Source organism: Bos indicus x Bos taurus, chromosome 20 (genome assembly GCF_003369695.1).
Source record: "Bos indicus x Bos taurus breed Angus x Brahman F1 hybrid chromosome 20, Bos_hybrid_MaternalHap_v2.0, whole genome shotgun sequence".
Taxonomy (NCBI): Eukaryota; Metazoa; Chordata; class Mammalia; order Artiodactyla; family Bovidae; genus Bos; species Bos indicus x Bos taurus.
The window spans coordinates 46,488,613-46,515,193 of NC_040095.1; the positions used below are offsets into that span (position 1 = coordinate 46,488,613).

Here is a 26,581-nt window from a genome sequence, read left to right on the forward strand (position 1 = left end):
CAACATTTTTTGCACTAAATATACACTGAGTTTAATTTGTTGGTTAATTAATATGTTTTTAAAATAAAGAAACAATTCATGAAATTTTAATCCATACTTAGTACTCAGAGTTTAGCTTGAACCATTTGGCTAGTTTTAGGTTAATTAGAAAAGAATTAATGTAACTTTCTCTTTTAAGTAAATGTTCAGGTTCAAATCATATATTTGTATATTATTCAACATTAATTTAAAAACATAATACCAATGAATGAAAGATTATTTGTACTTTTATATCATCATGCATAAAGAGTATTAATTTTACATTATCATGTTGTATAAAACAAACCTCTTAAAATTAAGTAAGTAATCTAGTTTTCCGGTGGTCTACACGTATGTTCCAGCAGGTTTACATTCAAAATTATATTTATTTTTTATTGAAATTGAGTGTGGCTGATTGGCTTTGGCATCTCTTATATGTGAATTTATTTTTTTAAGTAACAAAAGGAAGTTCAGTGTTTTTGTGTTCTTTGCAGTATTGAAATAGAAATAATTCACCATGTACATAAAAATGCATAAAGGGAAGAATTGCATAAGGGACTGTAGATACCAATAGCTATAAATGCTCAATAAATATCTATTCTTGATAGATTTTTCAGTTTCTAAAAACATAGTAGTCAGTGTTATATGTGCCTTCATTTAGACCTAGTATTTGTGATACTAAATATTTATGCTTAAAATTCCACATTTATGTTTTTAACAAAGTCATTGATTTTACCTTTTGTCAGTTAATAATACCCACTGTTAGAAAGTTTTAGACAAGTGACAGGATATTGACTGTTTTAGATTAAGAACAATTTATTGCCCTACTTGGAAAAGACTCTGATGCTGGGAGGGATTGGGGGCAGGAGGAGAAGGGGACGACAGAGGATGAGATGGCTGGATGGCATTACCGACTCAGTGGACGTGAGTTTAAGTGAACTCTGGGAGTTGGTGATGGACAGGGAGGCCTGGCGTGCTGCAATTCATGGGGTCGCAAAGAGTTGGACACGACTGAGCGACTGAACTGAACTGAACTGAATTCCCCTGCTGCTGAGCATTCTGCAGTATAAAGGAGACAGTCTCTTAGTAATCTTTCTCATTCATTTGGTATATCTTGCATTCATATCTTGAATTCAATGAATGTTGATTAACTTGAGAAAGGCAAGCTGATTTTCCATGTTGCCAAGGATATTTGTTTATTTATTCAGATAACATCAAGGATTGTATTAAGTTTAATCATTTTAACACCCCTTTCTACACAAAGATTTTAATCTTTTCATTGAATCAAGTGATAAGCAACAAAATGCTTTTCTACTCAAATGGTGGCATCAGATTCATGATATGAAACTCAAATATTTGTCGATCTTTTTCTCTATAAAGTAATTGTTATTTACTGTGCCCTTGCTATGAACTGGGAACTATCCAAAGTATCAGATCATTTAAATCTCATCACAACAGTATAAGGCAAGTACATCATTATCACCTATATTGTTTAAATAAACTATTTTATATTAGAGCATAGTTGATTAACAATATTGTATTAATTCCAGGTGTACAACAAAGTGATTCAGTTATGCATATGTATGTGTGTGTGTGTGTTAGTCGCTCAGTCACATCCGACTCTGTGACCCCATGGACTATATCCCACCAGGTTCCTCTTTTCATGGAATTCTCCAAGAATCCTGGAGTGGGTTGGCATTACCTTCTCCAGGGGATCATCCCAACCCAGGGATCGAACTCGCTTCTTTAGTGTCTCATGCACTGCAAGTGATTCTTTCCTTACTGAGCCATCAGAGAAGCTCACAGACTTAGAGAATAAAGTTGTGGTTTCTTGAGGGGAAGCCTAAGAGGAGAGATAGATCGGGAGTTCAGGATTGACATGTACATCTATATTATTAAAAATAAATAGAGATAGAGATGCAAAGAGTTTAAGGAGCTTTACCAAGGACTCTATAGAAATAACTGGCAGGCTGAGGATTCAAACTATTGTTGATCTGAATGCACAGCCAATTCTTTAACCTACATATTCTGCTTTCTAGGCCTGAATTTTAGACATAATTAACAAGGTTTCACGTTCATAAACTAATATGACTGAATTCAGTAGTACATGGCAGAGCCTCAAGGATGAACTTGTACAAAAAGCAACCCATGGCTTTTGTCCCTCAGAATTGGTTTAGTTTTTCCTTGTCTTTTCCATTGTCCATAATAAGGCATTTTTTTTTCTTCTAGTTTTATTGAGGACTGTGTTGTAGGTTGTAACTTCTCTTTTTTCATTTCTAATTTTATTAATTTGGACCCACTCTCTTTTTTCTCAATGACTCAATGACTCAATGACAAAAATATCAGTTTTGTTTATTTTTACAAAGACTTAATTCGTAGTTTTGTTGATCTTTCCTATTGTTTCTTTGTTTGCTTGTTTCTTAGTGTCTGTTTCATGTATTTCTGCTTCTTATAATTACTTTTCTTCAACTAACTTTGGATTTTATTTTTTCTTCTTTTCTTAGTTACTTTAGGTGTAAAATTAGGTTGTCTCTGAGATTCTTCTTGTTTACTGAGAGAAACTTGCATTGCTATAAACTTCCCTCTGGATCTGTTTTTACTGTGTCCCAAAGGTTTTGTATTGTTATGTTTTTGTTTTCATTTGGTCCATTTGCATTTAAGGTAATTATTGATAGCTATGTACCTACTGTCACTTTATTAATGGTTTTGGGGTTGTTTTGTAGCGCTATTTTATTCCTTTCTTCATCCTTTTCTCTTCTGCCTTCTGATTCTATGGTTGCCTTCAGTCTTTGGTTTGAATTCCTTTCTCTTTTGCATGAGTGTATCTGTTACAGATATTTGAGTGATTCAAGATGATGCTGTCCTCTTAGTATGCATTCAGAGTTATCCATTCCTTTAAAATTTTATGTAATAGTTTAAAAAGGATAGGTTTTAATTCCTACAAATGTTTGGTAGAATTCAGCTATGAAGACATCTGGTCCTGAATTTTTGTTTGTTGGGGGTTATCATGAGGTTGTGGTTACCATGAGGTTTATATATATATCAGTTCATATATATATATATATATATGAATTTTTTTAGATTCATATATATATATATATGAATTTTAAGCTGCATATGTCTTAAGTTCAGCCAGCACTGCATTTTTACTCCACAAATCCTCTCTACATTAAACGTTTTTGACATCATATTTTACGTCACTTTGTTTTACGTGTCCCTTAACTACTTGTTGCATATATGCATTATTTTACTACTTTGGTCTTTCAACCTTTGTATAGTGTCGTGCATCATTGATTCACCACCTCTACTGTATAGTTGCCTCTACAAATGGGATTTTTTTTATACATTTCTAGTTCTGCTGTTCATTTTTACTCAGAGAAATCCCTTTAAATTTTTTTTAAAGTTGGTGTTATGGTTCTGAACTCTTTAGTGTTTGCTTGTCTATAAAACCTTTGATGTCTCCATCAAATCTCAGTGAAATCTTGCCAGGGAGCATATTATTGCTTGTAGGCTTTTCCTCTCATCACGTTAAATATACTGTGTCACTCTCTTCTGTCCTGTGTAGTAACTGTTGAAAAGTTGACTGATAGCCTATGGGCATTCCCTTATATATATCTTGTTGCTTTTCCCTTCCGGCTTTTAATATCCTCTCTTTAATTTTCTGATTTCATTACAATATGTCTTGGTGTGGTCCTCTTTGGATTGGTCCTGTTTTGGACTCTGTGCTTCCTGGCCTGGATGCCTGTTTCCTTTCTCGGGTTAGGAAATTTTTCTGCTATCATGTCTTCAAATATGCTCTCTTCCTGTTTCTCTGTTTCTCTTTTTCTGGACCACAGAATATGAATCTTATGGTGCTTGATGTTATACTAGAAGTCTTGCAAGTTTTCTTCCTTTATTTTTATCTTTTTTTTTTTTTTTTTCGTTTTTCCTATTTATCTTCAATGATTTCCACTACTCTGTCTTCCAGATTGCTGGTCAATTCTTCTGTATCACATAATCTGTTGATTCCTTCTGGTGTATTTTTTATTTCAGTTATTATATACCTCATGCTTTTTTCTGTTTGTTTTCTAATTGCTCTATCTTTTCTTTGTTTCATCATTCCTATTTTCTGCCTTGTTTGGATTAATACTGTGCTTTATTTTGAATTCTTCAATATTTTCTTTTTTAATCTTATCATTCTTTTCTTGTTGGTATAGTATTTTAGATTGAGGGTAGCCGTTGCTTTTTTCTAGATCCTAAAGTAAATATTTTTAAATGTCTGTATGTTTATTTTGTCAAATAACTTAGTTGTTTCTTAGGATGCATTTAAATTTTGTCAAAAGCTTTAAGCAATTTGATTATGATGTGACTTTATATAATAAGCTTCATATATTTTGTACTTGAAGTTTATATGCTTCTTGGATCTGTGAGTTTATGGCTTTTGTCAAACTTGGAAAACTTTTCAACCACTGTTTCTTCAATAATTTTGCCCTACCCTCCTCTCTTTCAGATCATTTAATTTTAATTATGTTAGGTCTCTTGAAAGTGCAACACAGCTCACTGGTGCTCTAATTTTTTAATCTCTCTCACCTTAGTTATTTTAAATAGTTCCTATTCATTTTTCTTTTAAGTTTACTAATTCTTTTTTTTTTTTTTTGTAATACCTAACCTGCTTTAATTCCATCATAGGATGATTTTCAACTCACAGACTGTAGTTTCTTTTCTAGAAGCTTTATGAAGGATATATATATATATATATATATATATATATATATTATATGTGTGTGTGTGTGTGTGTGTGTGTGTATCCTTATTCTTTCATCTCTTTGTGATTGTACAGACTATTACCTACCAGACTCTTCTGTCATAGTATTCTCTGGACAAGAATACTGGGATGGGTTGCCATTTCCTTCTCCAAGTTAAATATTCAGAATGCATTTAAAATAACTGTTAAAATATCATTGTCAGCTAATTCTGTCAACTGTGTAATATCCAGGTTAGTTTTGTTGACAGATTTTCATTTGCAGTCACATTTCCCATTCCGTACTTACCTGTGATTTCTGATTGCACAAAAAATATTGTGTTTATACTGTGTTTAGTGTGTGACAGCTTTACTTTTTTATAAATACTCTTGAACTGTATTCAGATGTGTGGCTAAGTTACTGGAAATAGCTTAAACCTTTTAGCTTTTGCTTCAGCAGCCCTTTGTCTATAACTGGTTTTGCCCCATAAATCAGGTAAGACATTTCTGAGTAGTCCAACAAAGCCCCATGAGTGATGAATTTTCCACTTTGGCTGGTGGGAACTAGAATTATTTCCAGACACATGCCAGTTCAACTTTGCTCCCGCCAGACCTTATAATTGGTTACATCTTTAGAAGCCATAGATTTTACTTGTTCTCATGTGTATTCTGACCAGTACTCAGCTGAAGAGTTGAGTGGGATTCTTTTCATATTTATGTGGTTCTCTGTGAAATTCTATTCCCTGAAATCCTCTACCCAGAAAATTGTAGCCCACATTAGTCTCCTTGGACCCTCAGAATCATCTCTTGAACACAAGAGATTGACAGGCTCCACCTGGGCTCCCACTTCCTGTGTTATTACCTAGAAACCCTCCCAGGCCAAAGCCACTTCCGAGGATTGCATCATTTCTTCCTCTTTGCCCAGGAACTACCCTCTCTGTCTCCTGATATCTAATACTTCAAAAATAATTGTTTCGTATATTTCATCTGGCTTTTAGTGTGGAAACAGGTGGTAAATATAGTCCCTGTTATTTTATATGTGAGAACATTCATATCTTTTCAAGCTTTCAAGTTTTCAAGATTATATAATTATAGCCATTCATTTTAGAAAAATGTATTGCACAGATAATTTTACAGCAAATAAGATGTCTATAATTATCCCCTTAGTAGATACATCAGTGCTATTTATTCTATTTCCATCAAGTATTTCATCTTTCAAACAACTTATCAATCTCCTAATTATTTATTATTAAGTAGAACTACTGTAACATTTATGGATTTATATATTTTACTAATTGTAAATATTTGCTAATGTCATTACCTTTCTTAATAAACTTCTATTGTCTATATATGTGTATATATATATATATATATGTATATATATACATATATACATATATATATGCAGTGAAGTGAAAATCACTCAGTCATGTCTGACTCATAGTGTGTGAGTCTATATCTCACACATTATATCTGATAATTTCCACATGATACAACTTCAGGAGAAAAAATTCTTGGTCAGAGACTGATAGTAAAACTTGCAACCTTTATTATGATACATAAAAGTAGCTGATATGTTTTTAAATTCATAGTTCTACCAGAAATATTTACTTTTATAGGGTACTTACATCTTAAAAAAACAATGAGTAGTAGTTTTACCTGTAAAATCTCAAGAATTGTGACAAAGGGAAGAAAAATATTTGGGGAACAAATGAACTTGAAATTATGCTTCTAAAATTATGCTGCCAAATCTGATAAAATATAGGGCCATGCCTGAAAATATAATATTAAACTCATCTTGTTAGCATAAAAATGTACATAAAAAAAAAGCTTTAGATATTCAATTACAGTGTGAAAAGCGATCGGTAATTAAACCAGAAGACAACATTGTAATATTTGACTCTTTTGTTTGTCTGAATCCTTTAGAAGGATGACAGATGCCTAGAGCCTGAATAGGCTATGATAAACATCATGGAGAAACATTTACCAGGGAAAGTTTGGGAAGTAATTTACCACCCACAGTAAATCTGTCCATGAAACATATTTTCTGAAATACAGCTGCCACTTGCAACATAAGATTCTGGTTACAATTAGCAGCTGTTGTTAACTCTGTGTCACCTCATTAGTTATTCTGGATTTCCTAGTTTTAAGGTTGATTATAGCTTTACAGTTTCAGAAAGAGTATGTTGTCTCATTTCACACCTATTTTATGCTCAACATATTTAAAATTCAACAAATTTTAGAAAAAATCAGCTCTACAGCAGTCATGCAGAGAAGTACAAAACAAACTTGCTGGTGAGAAATTTAGTTACATCACAGTAAAGTACATGATTCCACAATAAACTGGATTAAGTGCCCTCATATATATTAGTATTTTCATAATATTTGATTTCATTACAGAAAGTAAAATAATAATTTCAAAATTACATCACTGGTATTTCCAAAATGTTATGAATTATTTGTTCAAGCAGTATAGCCACATTCTCAAGGAAGGTTTCAATTTGTAGCTGGAAGACACATTTCTGGAAAGCAGTAGCTGAAAAAATGATTAGCAAACTCACAGTCTAAGTATATTGACTTAACGGAAGATGTACCTGGTATACAGAAAAGGGAAAGGAATGCTATCCCTGACATACTTCTGCATGTTTCTGATTTGTTGATTTGTTCTGGTATCTGTAATTTAACTGACATTTTTGTAGTAGGTGAAAATACAAGGATCTTCTATGTGTTTGCTTCTTTTTAAGAATTTTTTTTTTTACGTTGGAGTATAGCTGATTAACAATGTTGTATTAGTTTCAGGTGTACAGAAGAGTGGTGATGTGCTCAGTCACTCAATCCTGTCTGACTCTTTGTAACCCGAAGGGCTGTCACCTGCCAGACTGTTCTGTCCATGGGGATTCTTCAGGCAAGGATACTGGAGTGGTTTGCTGTGCCCTCCTCTAGGAGATCTTCCCAACCCAGGGGGCAAACCCAGGTCTCCAGCATTGCAAGAGAATTCTTTATAGTCTGAGCCACCAGGGAAGCACATTTTCTCCTACCTATAAATATATCGATTCTTTTTCATATTTTCCCATTTAGGTCATTACAGAATATAAACAGAATTACCTGTGGCAACAATAGGTCTTTATTGGTTATCTATTTTATTTATTTTTAAACTTTTTATTTTATGTTGGGATATAGCTGATTAATAATGTTATGGTAGGTTCAGGTGAACAGCAAAGGGACTCAGCCATGCATATACATGTATGTGTTTGATCCTTAATTGTAGAACTTGAAAAACAAACAAACAACAACAACAACAACAACAACAAAGAAAACAAGCTAGAACTAGAACTAGGTCTTAGGTTCCACAGTCTCAGCTTTCTTGTGACCTTTTGACCTTGCTATTTTTGCTGCTTATATGATTGGCTCCTGTTTCTGCATAAGATATTCATTCAAAAAATCATGCCAATGACTTTCTAAACTTATTATTAAAAATTCAATATAAGGAGATCAATAAAAATTTGTTTTATTAAACCATCTGCTGAGGCATAGAGACAGTTTTGTCTCGCGCTGTTTATCAGCCTCCTTTTGGTCGTTTGTTGTAATCTGGTGTATTTATTATTAATAGGTAAACCAGAACATCATATTCTGTGTTCAAAATAGAACATTGGTTGCTAAATAAATGAAAATGATCTCTGGGTTTTGAAAAATGGCAAGATAAAATTTGCAGGGGGGCAAACTTATAAATACATATCCAGAAGTTTGCAGTGTTAATATTAAAGTGAACTATTTATAAATCATCAAAGTGATTTTTCTTTATGAATTCTTAACTTGAAGATGGTACCTTTCAAGGTTGAACCTAAGAGTGGGGCAGCCAGAAACACAGACTTATTTTGATGCCACAGAAGTGCCAAGTCAAAGCTAGATTTATGTAATGTAAGAATTATTAATTATTCCACAATCACAGAAACTCTCACACAAATCTCAAGGGCAAGTAACAATGGGAACGAAGAAATTTTTATTTTCCTCTTGATCTCTCATATAAATGATAGGAAGAAATCAGAGATCTATTCAGCAATAAGCAGATTATGGTTAGCTACTGAACTTTCCAATGATGGGAATAAAAATATAAAAGTGAATATTATGAACTGAGTTTCATTCAACATATAGATTTGATGGGTTGTGCTCTTTTATTTACTTTATTTGTGTTTCTTTTAGGATTGTTTGTATTGATAAGTAAAATTTGGTCCAAGTATTTTAGGAAAAACATTTTATTTTTAATATTCCAGTAACTCTCAGGCTACATTAAGGGCTGAATTTTAGGAAAATTGAAACCTAGAGATAGAAAACACTCTATCTTGCTTCATTTTAACAGTACTTAAGCAATAAAAGACCTTCCCTGATGGCTCAACAGTAAAGAATCTGCCTGTAAAGCAGGAGACTCCATTTAGATCCCTGGCTCTGGAAGATGCCCTGGAGGAGGAAATGGCAACTGACTCCAGTATTTTTCCCTGGGAAATCCCATGGATGGAAAAGCCTGGTGGGCTACAGACCATGATGTCACAAGAGTTCAACCTGACTTAGCAACTAAACCACAGCCACCACCAAACAATAAAAATTAAAAAGAAAACATTTCGTATGACTTTTAGTCTTGATTTTAATACACTGATGTTTATTTTAAAAAAAAGAACTATCTCAGATCCTTTGCTGACAATGAATTCTTAGTTATAACCCAACATAACTTTTGTCTCTAAGAAATATAAATATATATAATATATACACACACATACATGTATACATACACAACTATGTAGAAAATTATAATCATAATTATTGGAAAAATGTCCTCAGTCGCTTCAGTTCAGTTCAGTTCAGTTGCTCAGTCTGTCCAGTCATGTTCAACTCTGCGATACACACACATACTGCAGCCCACCAAGCTCCTCTGTCCATGGAATTTTCAAGCAATAATATTTGCATAGGTTGCCATTTCCTACTCCATTTGCAAAAATAATGGGATACTACCATTTCCATATAGCTCTACTGTCCATTGCACAACATGTCCAAAGGATAGCAAGGAGGTGACTGACCTGGTTTCATATCTGGGAAATGAAGTACAGAAAGAAATCTGAGAACAAGTATACAAAGCTTTTAGTTATTCTATCTTAAGATGAAATCCAATATATATACATTAATAGGTATATGTCCCCATGCCCAAATACTCACTTTGAAATGTATTTGTGATTTGAAATAATAAATTTATAAAACTTAGCATAAAATAAATGACATAAACACCATCACATACTATATAGTTAAAATTATTTTTGAAATCTGAATTTATTAATGGATCCCTTAAGTTAAGCATATTTCTTATAAAAGTCGACTGTTATGTATATTTTATTATAATAATCCAAACATAAAAACATAGCCTTTACATAAATCCATTTTCATCCAATATGTCAAAAATTACCAATGTTTTACAGTGTTAGAAACCTAAATATCTATTACTAATTTTTGTCAAAGTGCCCAATAATAGATATATTATAGAATCATAATGGGAGTTGTTAATTCCCAAATTCACCAGATTAAAAAGGAGTTCATTTTGCTAAGTGTCTTTAATAGAAACCTAAAAAAATCAGGATGCCACTTGATGCTGATTTGTCTGTTAGTTCTTTGCTGTTGTTCTTCTTTTAGCTGTCCTTATTCTAACCAGTTTATCCCATGGTCTATAACCTTGTTATACAAAACCTTGTCAATGGACTTACAACCTGCATTCACCTAAGCTTGTTAGAATTGCAGAATAACTGTTCACACTCTAGATTTACTGAATCAGAATCTGTTCTACAAAGATTTCCATTAACATGTGAGATGCATTTAGGTTCTTACATGGTTCAATTAAACATTCAACAGCAGAAATTTAAAATATGCAAAAATGATAACTAGTACAGTCTAACATGGCTTGATGTAACTAAAGGATTTTCATGTAAGCTAGAATTTTACTTTTCTGCCTTCTTCTTCAACTTTTAAGGGTTCATAGGATTAATTTGTAGCTCAGACAGCAAAGAATCTGCCTGCAATGAGGGAGACCAGAGTTCAATCCCTGGGTCAGGAAGATCCTCTGGAGAAGGGAATGACAATAAACTTCAGTATACTTGCCTGAATAATTCCATGGACAGAGAAGCTTGGTAGGCTACAATCCATGGGGTTGCAAAGAGTCAGAATGAGTGACTAACACACACAAATAATCAAGTTTAATCTCCCATCTCAATGTCTTTAACCTTAATCACACCTGAAAAGTTACTTTTACCATGTAAAGTAAATTATGTACAGCTTCCAGGGATTAGGAGATAGACATCCATTAGAGGAGGGTGGGCATTGTTTTGCCAGTCACCAAATAATACAAAGTTTAGACTGACATCTTACATACATACCTGATGAGAGAGAGTCATGTAATTCTGTGGTCCTTTGTCATTTCAGTTTTTATTTGAAGTAAGTTAAAGGGAGAGAGTGGAGGAGGACATTTGATTCAGCTGAAATAATCCTTGAAGAGATCCATTCAAGACCCATGTATTTTACAACAGCCTCTGCATATCCACTTATAAGGACTCTGTGGACACACATTTTCATGTGTTATTTGCAACTTAATTTCAATTTATCCAATGGAATTGATTCTATCAAATTTAATATGGCTGTTTAATATGTCTCAAGTACTGTAATAGGTCTATGATAGGATAAATAAATCAAATGGCTATTAAAAACTCACTTAAAAGCTGCCACAAGGACTCACAAATGTCAATAATGACTCTGAAGTACACATAATCATAGAATAGTACTAATGAAATCAGTCAAATGTATCAAATTGTCTAAATGAAAATTGCACTAAATAAAAATTCAAGAAAATCATCAGTATTTCACTTGTCTCCTTTATCAGACCATTATGTGAATTGCCTCTAACTTTATGAAATGGTAGATGAGCTGTAATCTTAAAACAGTGCCTGGAATGATGAGTCTCTTTCCTGCTAGGTACTCTGTTGATCGGCATACTGACATGGACCGGATTTTCAGTATTCACTCAGAAAATGGCTCTATTTTCACTTTGAAGCCTCTAGACAGGGAATCTACTCCTTGGCATAATATAACCGTCACAGCTACAGAAATAAGTAAGTTGGAAATACATCCATCTGAACACATTATTTTTCACCAAAGTCTTAAAATAATAGCATTAAATAAACTTTTTCCTGAGTGGGATGATTTTATTATTAGAACTGAGAGAAATTACTTAGAGTGTGTTGGATTTTTAAGTTATTTTAAGGATTACCAAATATTCATTCATTTTAAACTTGGTTTTCTTTTACATCTTACTGTAGAATAAAACATGATCTAATCATAAAATAATCAGTCTAAGAAAAGAGTATCTTACCAATAATATTCACTCTCAATTATATTCTCCTCATTCTATCATGCTTTTCATCAGAACCTTGTAAGAAAGCTGAGATATACATCAGCAATCCAATCAAAAAATGAATACCCTAGAAATGATGTGTTGCTAAGTTACAAATGGGGCAAACAATACCACTGCTACTCTGTAAATGAGACTAAAATCTTACACATGTTCTCACTGCAGATAACTCAAAACAAAGTAGCCACATTCCTGTCTTCATCAGAATTCTAGATATAAATGACCATGCTCCAGAATTTGCCATGTACTATGAAACATATGTTTGTGAAAACGCAAAATCTGGACAGGTAAGTTATTATAAACTTAAAAAAGCCTTTTCCTCTTCACCAAGGCAAATGACATTGCATTAATTTACTTGGGCTTTGTTTTTTCCGTGAAAACTATTGTCAATTTATCTTTATCTCCCATACAAAACAACTCACAATAATCTTAAAAATATGAATTTTTAAATATTTTATATAATCTATGATATAATAGGAAAATTAGAATATATGCTTTAATTTATATACCAGGTACATAATAGATATCACATATATAAAAAGTTCCTACCTGGATTCATAATTATACTGGTAGTGATATATAATCATGAATGGGATGAAAATATATTATTAAATAAAACATGAAGTAAGAAAATAAAATTGACCTTTGTTAATATAAAGGAAATCATACTAATTTCTTGCTGATTATATTTGGCACTTTCAGTTGCTCAATCAGGTCATTTTGGTTTGAAATTTGTTATATTTTGTCTGTTTTTTCAGCTTTAATATTAGTGAGATAAAAAAGATTGTACAAGAGTTACAAGGTCATCTTATAAAGCAATATTTGAGACATCACTAAAGTAATTTTAGGAAAATGCTGAATATGTTCACTTTTTACACTAATATAGTGTTTTATCACTGAGCCTCCTGGTATGGACTTAGAGAATACACAATAACCACAATGAAGGATGCATTAAACTACTGCAAAGCTCTGCTAATTCTTCATCACAGAATTTTGGACTGTGATACCTGGAAGTGGTGAAACTATTTGTTTTTGTAGAAGAGGATTTGAAAGTAATGGTAATTAAATGACTGTGATTACAAATCACACAGATGGCAGACCCAGGACTGGAAAACAGGCACCCCGATGTGTGGCTTTGTATTTTATCCATGATAAAATGCTCACTTAGCATTTCACTGCCCAACCTGTCATTTGCTGTTCCATCTTCCCATGGTGGCACACCTCTGACCTACAGGGAGCACAGCTGAGAGGTGCTATAATTTCTCAAATTCAACAGTGTATTACAAAACTTTAGAAAGCTTTATTCATATATTCTTCTAAATTTTTCAGCTACCATTAAAAAGAAGAGCAAACATTTTGAATAAATTATGCAATCTTATTGTAATTATGGCACCCCAAAGCTTTAAAATCTTCTGCTTTCTGGTATTATATGGCATATTGCTCATTTTTCCAAAACTGTATTTATAGTTTCCTTAATCTCTAGGAGTGGTTGTAATAATCACTTAAAAAAAATCTATCTGTTATATTCTTGGCTTTTGAAACAATCATTGTCTAATGGAGGCAAGATGTTGGTAACCAATTGATAATAAAATGGACTGGTAGTATATATTAACAAGTCAAAAGGCAAAAGATATAAACTTGATCTAATTTTGGATTTCTTTTTTTGGATACAATAGTGGCCAGGAAGCAGACAATGATTCATAGAGGTGCTCTGCAAACTGAGACTTGATTGACATTTTTTATTCCTCATTAAATAAGTTGCATTAGACAGAGCTATAAAAAATGCTGGAAATTTTTCTCAAAATGGAATTTTTTTTGGTTTAGTTTCAGTGATATATTTAAAGCCCAAACGTTGATTTTAAATGTCTTCTAATAACAAGAGTTGCTTTTTGTGCTCTATTTAATTGATTTTTCTTCGGTTTTAGTTGATTCAGACTGTCAGTGTCATGGACAAAGATGATCCTCCCCGAGGCCACAAATTCTTTTTTGAACCAGTGCCAGAATTCCCCCTCAATCCAAACTTCACCATTGTAGACAATAAAGGTACAGAGCATTGTTAAAGACAAATATTATGAAACATTAAGAGGCAAAATTTAAAAGACTGATCTGACTTTTTTTTTTTTTTTTTAACAGATAATACAGCAGGAATCATGACTCGAAAAGATGGGTACAGCCGCAACAAAATGAGCACATATTTGCTGCCAATTTTAATTTTTGACAATGATTATCCAATTCAAAGCAGCACTGGCACACTCACCATTCGTGTGTGTGCTTGTGATAATCAAGGAAACATGCAGTCCTGCAATGCCGAAGCCTTGGTCCTCTCTGCTGGGCTGAGCACTGGGGCTCTCATTGCTATCCTTCTCTGTGTCATCATACTGCTTGGTAAGTGTGCCCCAGAGTGATGTGCCCCTGAGATATACTCATTCATTCAAGGAATTTTCTTCTTCCTTATCCAGTGATCGTGGACTGAAAAACACTCTTCTTTATAGCTAAAGAGGGAAAATCTAAGCTTGTTATTAAAATAGTTCTTCCAATTAAAAAAAATGACTTTTTGATGAAGGATAGGTCTAGCTTACAAGAGACCAAAAAACAAGGATATAATAACGTGATATATACAGATATTTTAGAGTACATTTTATATATGTATAGAGTTTAGTGTGAACTAATATGGTCACATTTCAAAGGGTATTTCATTTAATAATTGATTAAATTTTTATGTCAACTCTATAAGATACTTTCATTCTTGTACAGAAGGTTAGATAACTTACACAAAGTCACTCATTCAGAAAGTGTTCTAACTATCATTCAAACCCAGGTTATTCTGTTAAAATTCACCTTTCTAACCATTGTCCTCAAAACAAAAGACTATTTTACAAATAATATTCTTAATATTACCACGTATTTCACATATGGAATTAACCAGCACATTTAAGTTGTCACAATAATATAGACATTTTTTCATAAAATTTGTTATATGTACTTTCAATCCACCAAAGAAAATTTTTAAGTTCATTTTTTAAAATATTACTATGACATTGTGGCCATACCAAGTTCAGCAATATTTTCTAAATAAAGTCATGCTTCCAATTGCAAATGCTTTATCTGAGTAGGCCCTAAAAGGACAACAATTTAATTCAATTAAATGGTTGTTCCACTGTAAAACATTCCCCCCAAACTTGTTTCCATCAAATACTCATCCAAAATGAATCCTTAGGGCTGGAGTGCTAGCCAAATTTATGTTCCAATGCTCATATGTGTTGGCTCCTTTTCACTGCAAATCCCTTCAACCTATCTGGATGAAATCCCTTTGGCCAGATATTCTTGCAGGACATCAGCGGGGAACTGATTCAAATAAGGGGAAAACATTTGTCCCAGTTATGATGGTCCAACTATTTAGAAAAGCAATTTATCAGAGTGATTTTGAACATACACACTACTACCATCGACAGCAGCAGTCTGCATGTCCACGTGCTGTTAGAAATTTCAACTCCTCTGTAAAATATTTTTGTATCCCTATGGAGATTAAATTTTGGCTTACCCTTTCAGCTAAGTGCTACTGATATCATGCTGTTTTATTTGCTAAAATAGTTCTACTTCTCTAGTTTAGAACAAGATGGAAATATGTATATTTTGAGTTTTTTTTTAAATTTCAATATTAATATAATACATACACACAAAAAGACATGCATATGAGAGAATAATATTCATCTGCCAAAGTAAGTTTAGATATCATAACACTATTCAACTAAATCTCTATGCAGAAATTCTAGAAGGCTCTTTTATTCAGAAAAGTTTGCCATCTTTCTGACCTGGGCAATATGGAGGGCACACATTTCTTACATTTTACCTTGCAATTATTATCTAAACATGGAATTATTTTCTATTATTTTTAGTCAGAATGTGTTCTAGTTCATAAGGTTTTATTATAAAGTTTCTTAAGCACTCTTACCATTATTTCAAGCCTTTATACTAATGGCTGCGCATAGTTGCTATATTTCTATAGTTAGGAGAGTCGGCTCTGCAAGGTGGTGATATAACAAGGGCCATGATAGTTTAGGCCTATCCTTTCACAGTTTGAAGAAATGTAGTTCTTCGTTTATACCCATGACACAAAGCAGGGGTTAAAACCTAGGGCAGGATTTCTTAACCCCTTTGGTTCCTTGAACACCTTTGGTAGTGAAAATGAAACTTACGGACCATTTTAGAATAATAATTTAAACTTATTAAATAAAACATGTAATACAAAATTAACAATTTTGTATTGTTAATTAAATTAACAAATTAATTAAAAATTAAAATTAAACAAAAAACGTAAAGCAAAATGTGCCTATATATGCTTTGTTTTAGTGCAAGTCTAATGATCATTTGTGATATGTCCTAACATAAAGAATCTATGATTTCTACTAGTTTGATAGTCACTGTACTTACCATCACTACAATTTATGCTGATATTTATGACGGGAAGTGCTACATTCAGTTTACAAATTAGTAAAAATAATGATGCATTTTTTTTTTCTATTCCTTATCCTAGCTTCTCTGAATTGCATTCACATACCCCAGATTAATAACCTCAGTTGGGAAAAGAAGCAGGTAATTTTGACCTGGCAAAGGAGAAAATACTCAGAGCAGATTCTAAAGGCCATTTGTAAAAATGCATAAACATTACCTAAGAAACCCTTAAAGCAATTTGACGATACAGTTGTTGTGCTACACATATAGAGAATTTATAAATTAGTTTGGGCTCCCCAGGTTGTGCTAGTGGTAGAGAACTCATCTGCCAATCCAGGAGATGTAAGAGATATGGGTTCAATCCCCAGGTCAGGAAGATCCCCTGGAGGAGGGCAGGGCAACCCACTCCCATATTCTTGCCTGGAGAATCCCAGACAGAGGACCTTGGTAGGCTTCAGTCTATAGGGTTGAAAAGAGTTGGCTACGATGGAGTGACTGAGTACACACATGTAAATTAATTCATTCAATATTAAACTTGGAAAGAACCTTCTTTTTCTAATTCATAGCTCAATAGATTGGTGGATTTCAGACCTATATTGGATTTAATTAACATGCTCATCCTTTAATAGGAGAGAGTAAAGATATGTCTCGTTTTTAATGGATAGTTTTTTATGTATCCAGCATGATTCTGAATATGGCTCAACACCAAAAGCCTGCTTGGTGCAGGTTAGTAAAGATATTTCTAATGATTTTTTTATATTCTTTCTACCAATTAGTAGAAGCTGAGGAAAGTGCATTGGTCAATAGAACAATAGCATTGGACAGGCCTTAAGGGTGAATTACAGAGGTATCAGGGCCATGGTGAAGTGCAGTCTCAATGAAAATCAGTTTCTATAATCTCAAAACAAAGATTGAAAAAATGAAAGAATTTGAGCCAACACTTTTCTTATTTTTCAGTGAAACATCAGTAATACCAAAAAACACTTTTTACTTTCCTAAAGTAAGAGAAAATTTTCTTTTATTTCTCCCCAACAATGTATAAGTATGCTTTGGGAAATTTTTCTTTATATAATTTTAACTTTTCTTATATATAAAATTATGGACTTGATCCATTTTCAATGGAAAACATACTTTGTTGGAAATCAAATAGTCTTTCTTACATTTTTAAATGTAATTTTTAGTTTATAAATGTATTTATCTTGCAAATGTTTGTTGTCAAATATATGCAGAATAGTTTAAATTTCACTAGTATAAAAGAAATAAGAAGGCGTATCATATGTGGAGAGGGTTCATAGTGTATGCAGAGGGGCCACAATTTACATATCAGCCTCGAAGCTTGAATACAACTGTATAAGTCAAGAAAGTCCTTAGAAACAAGATAATTTCTGTAAGATGAATAGAAGGTAAGGATGAGTTTAAGTTTGAATTTAATATTGTAGCATATAGAATTATATTTCAGATTTTAAGCAGGCTTTCAAAACCAGGTCAATAACGGGAATGGATGAAACCATGATATATGTGTGTGTATGCTATGCTAAGTCACTTCAGTCGTGTCCGACTCTGTGCGACCCCATAGACGGTCATCCACCAGGCTCCTCTGTCCGTGGGATTCTCCAGGCAAGAACACTGGAGTGGGTTACCATTTCCTTCTCCAATGCATGAAAGTGAAAAGAGAAAATGAAGTCGCTCAGTCATGTCCGACCGTCAGCGACCCCATGGACTGCAGCCTTCCAGGCTCCTCTGTCCATGGGATTTTGCAGGCAAGAGTAATGGGAGTGGGGTGCCATTTACATATCTATAATGTGTGTATACATATGTATATACAATACACATGACACATACTTACCTGTGTCATATTTACATGTATATACATACACATGACACATATATGCATATAAAGCATTTATGTATATATATGCATACATTTGAATGTTTTGCATATATCCCCTTGAGTCATTAAGAAAACATAAAATTTATGCTCAATTTCTCCTGTAATAATAATGATTGTAGTTTTAAAATTTTAATATTTTGAGACAAATGTGCATTGAGGAAAAGTCAGATATTATATACTCATTTGGCTAAATGCATTAGCCATAATTAAAGTTTTTCAATGCTTGAGCCCTATAGAAGACTGAGTCTCAAAAGCAAGTAAAATGCACTGTATTATCTGCTTTTTTTGTTTTGTTTTGTTTTATCAATATAGTACATCCAGTTTTTGGCCTAAATCATGCTGTATTTGTACAGGGTAGTTAGTCTTTATATCCAAATGAACTTAACACCTCTTTCACCACATCAAGGTCACAAACATAGGAGCATGCTCTATTTAAGCCTGAATTATGGAAACTCACAATTTTCTCTCTCTTTGTTATATTTGTTTTTTGTTGTTGTTTTTTTGTTAATAGTTTTAGTTGTGCTTTTTGCTGCATTGAAGAGGCAAAGAAAAAAGGAACCTCTGATAATTTCAAAAGACGATGTCCGGGACAACATCGTGACCTATAACGATGAAGGCGGTGGGGAAGAAGATACCCAAGCTTTTGACATCGGCACTTTAAGGAATCCAGAAGCAAGAGAAGATAGTAAACTTAGAAGGGATGTAATGCCTGAAACAATTTTTCAGATAAGGAGGACTGTACCTCTGTGGGAAAATATTGATGTACAAGATTTTATCCATCGAAGACTAAAAGAAAATGACTCAGATCCAAGTGCACCTCCTTATGATTCACTGGCAACTTACGCCTATGAAGGGAATGATTCCATAGCGGATTCCCTCAGTTCTCTGGAATCTCTTACAGCAGATTGCAACCAAGATTATGATTACCTCAGCGACTGGGGGCCTCGTTTTAAAAAACTTGCTGATATGTATGGGGGTGACGACAGTGACCGAGATTGATTATGGCATGACTTCATGGATGTCGGTGGAAGTACTCTCTTTGCTACTAGGTGGAGTGGCCTGCATTCTCTTCCTTGGAGGAAATGTTTAAAAAGTTAAAATTACAAACAATACGTAGGTGTTGTCTTAGTAAGAGTTTGCTTAATCAGTAAGTTTCTGTGAATGAATACGAATGACATAGATTTTAAAAAGTAATAATAACCAGTTCACCCTCTATGCCTGACAATCTCTGAAGAAAAGTATATCACATCAATAATCAATAAAATATACATAAAAGGCTTTTTGTGCCTTTTCTTAGATATAAGAACTTTATAAATAATGTTTTCTTAACTGACTTGCAGTCACCTTTACTATTAAATGAAACATTGTGCAACTGCTTTGTAAATTAATATAAAAAAACATATCCCTAAAGAAATAGGAATGACTATTACTGCCATATTTATTTAGTTGAAGAATGTCTTTGTGTTAATTCATTCATATTTTTATAAATGTATATTTATATTTTTGTATTTTTATGAAATAAAATAGTCTTTATAAAAATAAATTTCATTTTATTTGATTCCTATTAGTATGTCTGATATTGCTTTTAACATTTTTTAAACATCTTTAAAAATAAAACATGATTTACTCAGGGAAAAAGCAGCTAAATTGTTGCATGTAATTTAGAACTAGAATATCATGGGACTATAAAAAACTTTGGTACAAATTGTGATTTTTCTGCTTCCAGCTCTCAAATATGGACAAGTGTTTATCTAGCCACTGATGTCTACCCATTGATTAGGATGTGAGACATTTGGAATATAAAATATTATAAATATATCTGTGAATAATTAACTAAATTTTTGTACATTTTTTTCCTATGGGATCAACCAGTGAATTTTATCTGAGAGTAAAGTATGTGTCAGTAATGTGTTGATCCTAAAAAAATCTAAACCTTCCTTCAACAATAGTATATTTCTCAGAATGAGAAATTATAGTTCTGACTTTCCTTTTTATGATTAGATAATTCACGGAATATATTAATTATATGGGTAATATTTAAAATGTGTATTAATAAATTATTGGAGTTTTTTGGCTGATAATTTTGTTGTGGAGGTTGGAAGCCATTGTACTTGAGGAAATCTTAAAATAAGTGACATATAGATTGGAGATAAGAAAACTTAAGTAATGTAAAATTTTGCTAATAATTGGGATTGTCCAGAAAACAGAATATGGACACCCTAAGGCATGGGAAATAGAGAGGGAAATTTGTGTGTTATAATCATTTGTAAATTTTGAAAGACTGCAACTCAGAAAACTTGCCCTAGTTTAGAAGAACCTTCATGAGGAGATTACATGATACCCAGTTTCTGTGTCATGAATTTCCCTTTTCTTTCTTTTGTATTACTCCTTTGAAGAGCAAATGTCATGCACAGGGTGTTTCCTAGGTGGAATTTATATAAAAGTTTGGCTTTCACTAGTCTGTTACCAAGTCTTATAAAATAGCTAATACTTAAATTATAAACAGATCCTTATGTATTCTATTACGTTACTATATTGGAAAATATTTAAAGACAAAGACTATTTCAATAACTTTACCACCAATAGCTAACACGTGTTAAATATTTAATTTAATGCTAAGAAAACAAAAATATACTAGGTCTTTAAATAATATGAGAAAATTTTCTTATCATTGGAATTGCCCAGAAAACAGAAAACTTTTAGTTCAGAAAGTATTAGTTTTCACTTAAAAATAATTCCTTTCCCTATTGCTAGAGATTTTCCATTATAAATCAGACAAATATTTGAGGAGGATTATATAAGCGGCTTAAGGTAGTCAGAAAAAATGAATTTGATATCTATTAATGCCACATAATCACTTTATTCTATAATCACTAGAAGGATAAGTGACAATAAGCAAACACATTCTAAGGAGAGCCATACTTACAGTCTGAGTAACGTCTGCTTCAAAGAGAAGAGATTATGTGAGAGCAGAACTAGAGGAATAGGCAGTTACATTCACTGCCTGGTTTTACATGCTATAAATACTAAGAACACCGCAATAAACCAAGCTTGAGTTGTGATCTATAATTGCTGTGAGAAAACCATAATGATAATAGAAAAGACATATTGAATTTTTAAGCTCTATTACAAATAATTGTTAATTTGACTACATTTTTCAGCAATTAAATAATGAATTCAGTTTTAGGTTCTTCCTTTCCTTGATCTGAAAATCACTGATAATTTACTGGAGTCTTTATAAAGACAGAGCTACAGACTTCATATTTTAAATAGACATATGATTGTGTCTGCTATAAATTAGAGGGTCAGATTCAATCAAAGAAATTACCGGGTCTGTGTAATACTAATTCTTACTACAATTTTCCAGTAATCCCTAAAACTCCTACAGTGTAAATAATGCCTTTGAGAATCAGATCAGATTTTATAATTTCCAAACCGACAAGTAAAAAATTTTCTAACTTCTATAAGAAAATGTTGATAATATTTACCCTATTGAATTTGGTTAATTTGATTTCACTAAATGCACACATTAAATTTGATAATATTAGTTTCCATTACTTGATTCTCTTGGATGGTGGAGTTGGTATTATTTGAAGAAAATTAACACAACGTGTGCTTACTTTTCAAAAAAATAATTGATTACTCTTGAGGTAGAATTAAATTAAAATCTGCTTGAATAACCGTTTTCCAAATATAAAGCTTAATCATTGTTTTATTTTAATGTTCAATAATTTTCAGAAAAATATAATATCTGTCTATATTCATATCTGAATATTTTTCATTGAGGGGAACCCATCTACATTGTTAGAACTTTAACACAATCTGAATGCTTTCACATTCAATCCTGTTATCTGACAAAGGAAATAGAATGCAATGGCTTAAAAATCAAGCTTAGTAAAGAAAATATCATTAACAACAAAAACAAGCTAATAATTAAGAAAAAAAAAAGTAACAGCATCTTACCTTAGTCAGAGTTGAAATGGTCCCAGTCGATTATTCCCTTTATTCTGGATAGAGTACCACAATTGGCTCCCAAGATTCTTCATTATTTGGGGCTTTCTTAATACTTTACTCTTTTCGTTCTTTCTACCTCTGTATTTAGGAGTAAACCAAGCCTGAACCTTTTTTCCCCTCTATTTAAATGTTGATGTTCTTTTCTACGGATAAAATACATATCTCTATCTTGATATAGATGTATCAATAATTACAAATATAAGTGGAAAATTTCCAAATTTCCACTTATCTTTAACTCTTCTTTTATAATCCAAATATACACACACATATATATAAAGCTATTGTAAATTTCCACTTGTGCATTTAATTAAGTGAGGTATGTCCATATTTTAACTTATAGTTTCCACTCCTAAATCTGTCCTATTCTCTACCTCTTTTATGCAGGTTGATGGCAACTGATCCATCTACTTGCCCAGGCCAAAACCTTATAGTGATCCTTCATCCCTCTCATTCATATTCAATATTTTATAAAATCCTATTGAATATACCTTCAAATTTACTTAAAATATAATGACTTTCCGTCACACTTCCTGATAAAATCCTGGTATAAAAGTCTTATCTTTTAGACACAATGAACATGAGTTTGAGCAAACTCTGGGAAATACTGAAGGAAAAGGAAGACTGATATCTTGCAGTTCATGGGGTCACAAAGAGTCAGACACGGCTAAATGACTGAACAACAACAAAAGTTTTACCTAGACTACTGCAATATGCTTCTAAGTGGTTTTGCTCCTGCTGTCTACTTTGAAAGTGAAAATGGATTGCATTTCTTTTTACTTTTGCTTATTTGTTTCAATTAGGTAAGTGTGAGCATCTCATCTCTTGATTCAAAATTTATCAACTGCTCTTCAAAGTGAGGGTCAGTCCTCCCAAATGATATATCATTTGAGAACCACGTTATCTCTTTGATCTTATTCTTCTCTATTTCCCTAATTCATGTCACTTTAGTTTCTGGGCTTCTTGTTATGCCTTAAAAATGCTAAACTCTTTCCCTTTGAACTGACTGATCACTCTTTTAGAACAATCTTTCCCCAGATATAGATGAAGTTAACAGAGTAACTTCCTTGAAGTGGTCAGATGCCACTTTCTAGATGAGGACTATATTAAACAATCTCAAACCGGGGTCTCCTGCATTGCAGGCAGATTCTTCACTGACTGAGCTATGAGGGAAGCTCTTATTAAACAATCTATTAGTATTTAAAACTGCAGTCCTTCTAACCCATTTCTTCTTTCCACACTTATGTTAAAGTCAACATTTTCTCAGCAAATACTATCATTAAACATTATACACAATTTGTTTGTCATCTAATTGTTGTCTGCTCATTTCCACTAGAATTATTTTTTTAGTTCATAGCATATAAGACAAGGAGAGACTGAATAAAGAGGCAAGCAAGTCCAGATTAACAGGTGGCAGTTTTAATAACCAAGGATCTTATGTATGAGATCTCCCTTTGCAGTTGTAAGATAAGTAGATCTCCTCACTCTCCCACCAAAATCTTAGACATTTCTATAGAAGACTTACCTGGGTCTAGTCATGTATTCACTCCAGAGGGTATCAACATATCTTACACTCTCAAAGCTGTGTTTTTAAGACAGCATCTTGATGCGGGATGGTGAGCGGAAGGTGCTTTCCAAGGGTGGAGAATATATGTAGAGCCTCCAATTGCCCAGTCCAGTGTGCAGGTCAACCAGCAGTCACATCCTCTTGATAACCTCCTCCAGCAATGACTGGTACCTTTGGGTAATAAAGGTATTTCATATATTATATTCAATAAAATATCCCATGTGTCTAGATTAGTATCTTATACTTCGTTGGAAAGCAGCAAATATTTTACAAATGGGGAATGTCAGACTCAGTATTTAGATGTGATATCTAATTGCATAAAATAATATAAATGCATAGAAGATTAAAATAAAACAAATGTAAACAAAAATGATTATACTTAAATTTATGACAGTGTGTATGCCTTCAACATGATATTGATTATAGTCTAGAGTTTTAAATCTAAGTACTGTTTACTGAATTTCATTTGATCATCATCAGTCACTATTTGAAAAGACCTTTTAAAAATTATTTTTAAAAAATTAATAATTTTTCCACTTTTGCTTTTAAAAAGCTTTGCAATGAACTAAAATTACATGCAATGATCTTTGCTTCTCAAAGAAATTGGTAGTGAAATTTTACTAGATTTTAGGCCATCAGTACCAAATGTGCCAATCAAAACAGAAGCCAACGCAAAGAAGGAGTAGATACATTTCTCTTCTTCTGTTTTAATTATTTTTGCAATCTCCTAATCACTATACTGTTCTCAGATGACTATTTCCTGGCACCTCAGTAGTAGAGTGAAGGTGAAAGTAACTGACTAAATCTAAGAAAACATTCTCTGATTTAAATATGTATAAACTTAGTAATAATATTTTTGAAGAACAAATACCATACCACTTGAAGGCAATTTATATGGAATAGAAACACAAATTATTTAAATCTGTATTTTCAAAATAGCAATGCACCAACATCTGATTACCACTCTTTGTTGCTGTTGTTTCATGGGATATTGCTATTTAACTTAGGTTGAAAGCATGAATAAAAATCACCATATTACTGCCAGCATTTAAAATTCAAGATACTTTCAATTATTTCCTCTAAATTTTCTTGAATAATTTAGTAGTGAAATTAAGTATTCTTGCTCTAATGTTTATGTGAGTTAATGTTTATTAACAGTTCATTTCAGAAATTGCCAGTTCATGCTATCAAAATTATATATATATATAATTTTGATAGCAATAAGTTTTAAATAATATATATTATAAATATCCTTTCACAAAAATGTGGCTTCTGTTTTCACTGTAATTTATTTCAATATACTCAAAATGGTGTATGGTATGATTTATAGTTTCCTTGCTATTTTTCTTGGTTTTCTGTGTGTCTGTATTGCTAGTTTAACTCCAAATTCTGTGTCAATAGTTGAAGCACAAAAAGTAGGGGACCAACTTTAGTCCTTGAAGAAATCTTTCCTTCTGTCACTGCTACTGCTACTGCTAAGTCACTTCAGTCGTGTCCGACTCTGTGAGATCCCATAGATGGTCGCCCACCAGGCTCCTCTGTCCCTGGGATTCTCCAGGCAAGAACACTGGAGTGGGTTGCCATTTCCTTCTCCAATGCATGAAAGTGAAAAGAGAAAGTGAAGTCGCTCAGTCGTGTCCGACTCCTAGTGACCCCATGGACTGCAGCCCACCAGGCTCCTCCATCCATGGGATTTTCCAGGCAAGAGTACTGGAGTGGGGTGCCATTGCCTTCTCCGCCTTCTGTCACTAAACCTCTCCATTGGGGTGGATTAATTGTCCTGTGCACTAAGTGTATCTAGGTACCCTCTCTCTTGATCAAACTGGTCATTCAAGGATATATTCTTCACAGTTAAGTCCTGATTCTTATATGCCATGTTAATTTGCTTTCCTTGCTCTTTCTCAGCACATTTAAAGTAATTTGGCCAATATATCTACCTAGTGATGGCATTGCTTAATTATATCTATATTATAGTTCCATTATATTTTCTTCCAATTTTATTGAGATTAATTAACATACAGTACTGTATACATTTAAGATGTGCAGAATACTGATTTGACTTGCATACTTTATGAAATTATTACCACAATAATTTTAGTGAACATCTGTCATCTTATATAGGTACAAAATTAAAGAAATAGAAAAAAAATCACTTTTTTGACATGAGAATTCTTAAAATTTAGTCCCTTAATTTTTATGTGTAATGTTGTTGTTGTTCAGTCACAGTCGTGTCCCACCCTTTGCAACCCCAGAAATTGGTGTCACTTCTTTCTTGCTCCTCACTCCCCATTCGCTCTGGCGCTGGCCTGGTCATGCACAAGGTCGCTTATATGTAATGTACAGCAGTGTTAATTATATTTATCGTATTTTACATTGTATCATGAGCACTTATAATTAAAAATTTGTACTTTTTGACTGCTGCTGCTGCTGCTAAGTCACGTCAGTTTTGTTCCGACTCTGTGCAACCCCTTAGATGGCAGCCCA

The 26,581-nt window shown here is 32.9% G+C and overlaps 1 protein-coding gene across 1 annotated transcript in view; it reads left to right on the forward strand.

The window, feature by feature from the left end:
• Positions 1-20,040, forward strand: part of CDH9 (cadherin 9) — a 140,786-nt gene extending 120,746 nt beyond the window's left edge. The window contains exons 8-12 of the mRNA XM_027520374.1: positions 11,741-11,877; positions 12,342-12,463; positions 14,102-14,219; positions 14,310-14,561; positions 19,031-20,040. Of these exons, the coding sequence (XP_027376175.1) occupies positions 11,741-11,877; positions 12,342-12,463; positions 14,102-14,219; positions 14,310-14,561; positions 19,031-19,518 (1,117 nt within the window). The 3' untranslated portion in view covers positions 19,519-20,040. The remainder of the gene's footprint in view (positions 1-11,740; positions 11,878-12,341; positions 12,464-14,101; positions 14,220-14,309; positions 14,562-19,030) is intronic.
• The last annotated feature ends 6,541 nt before the right edge of the window (positions 20,041-26,581 follow it).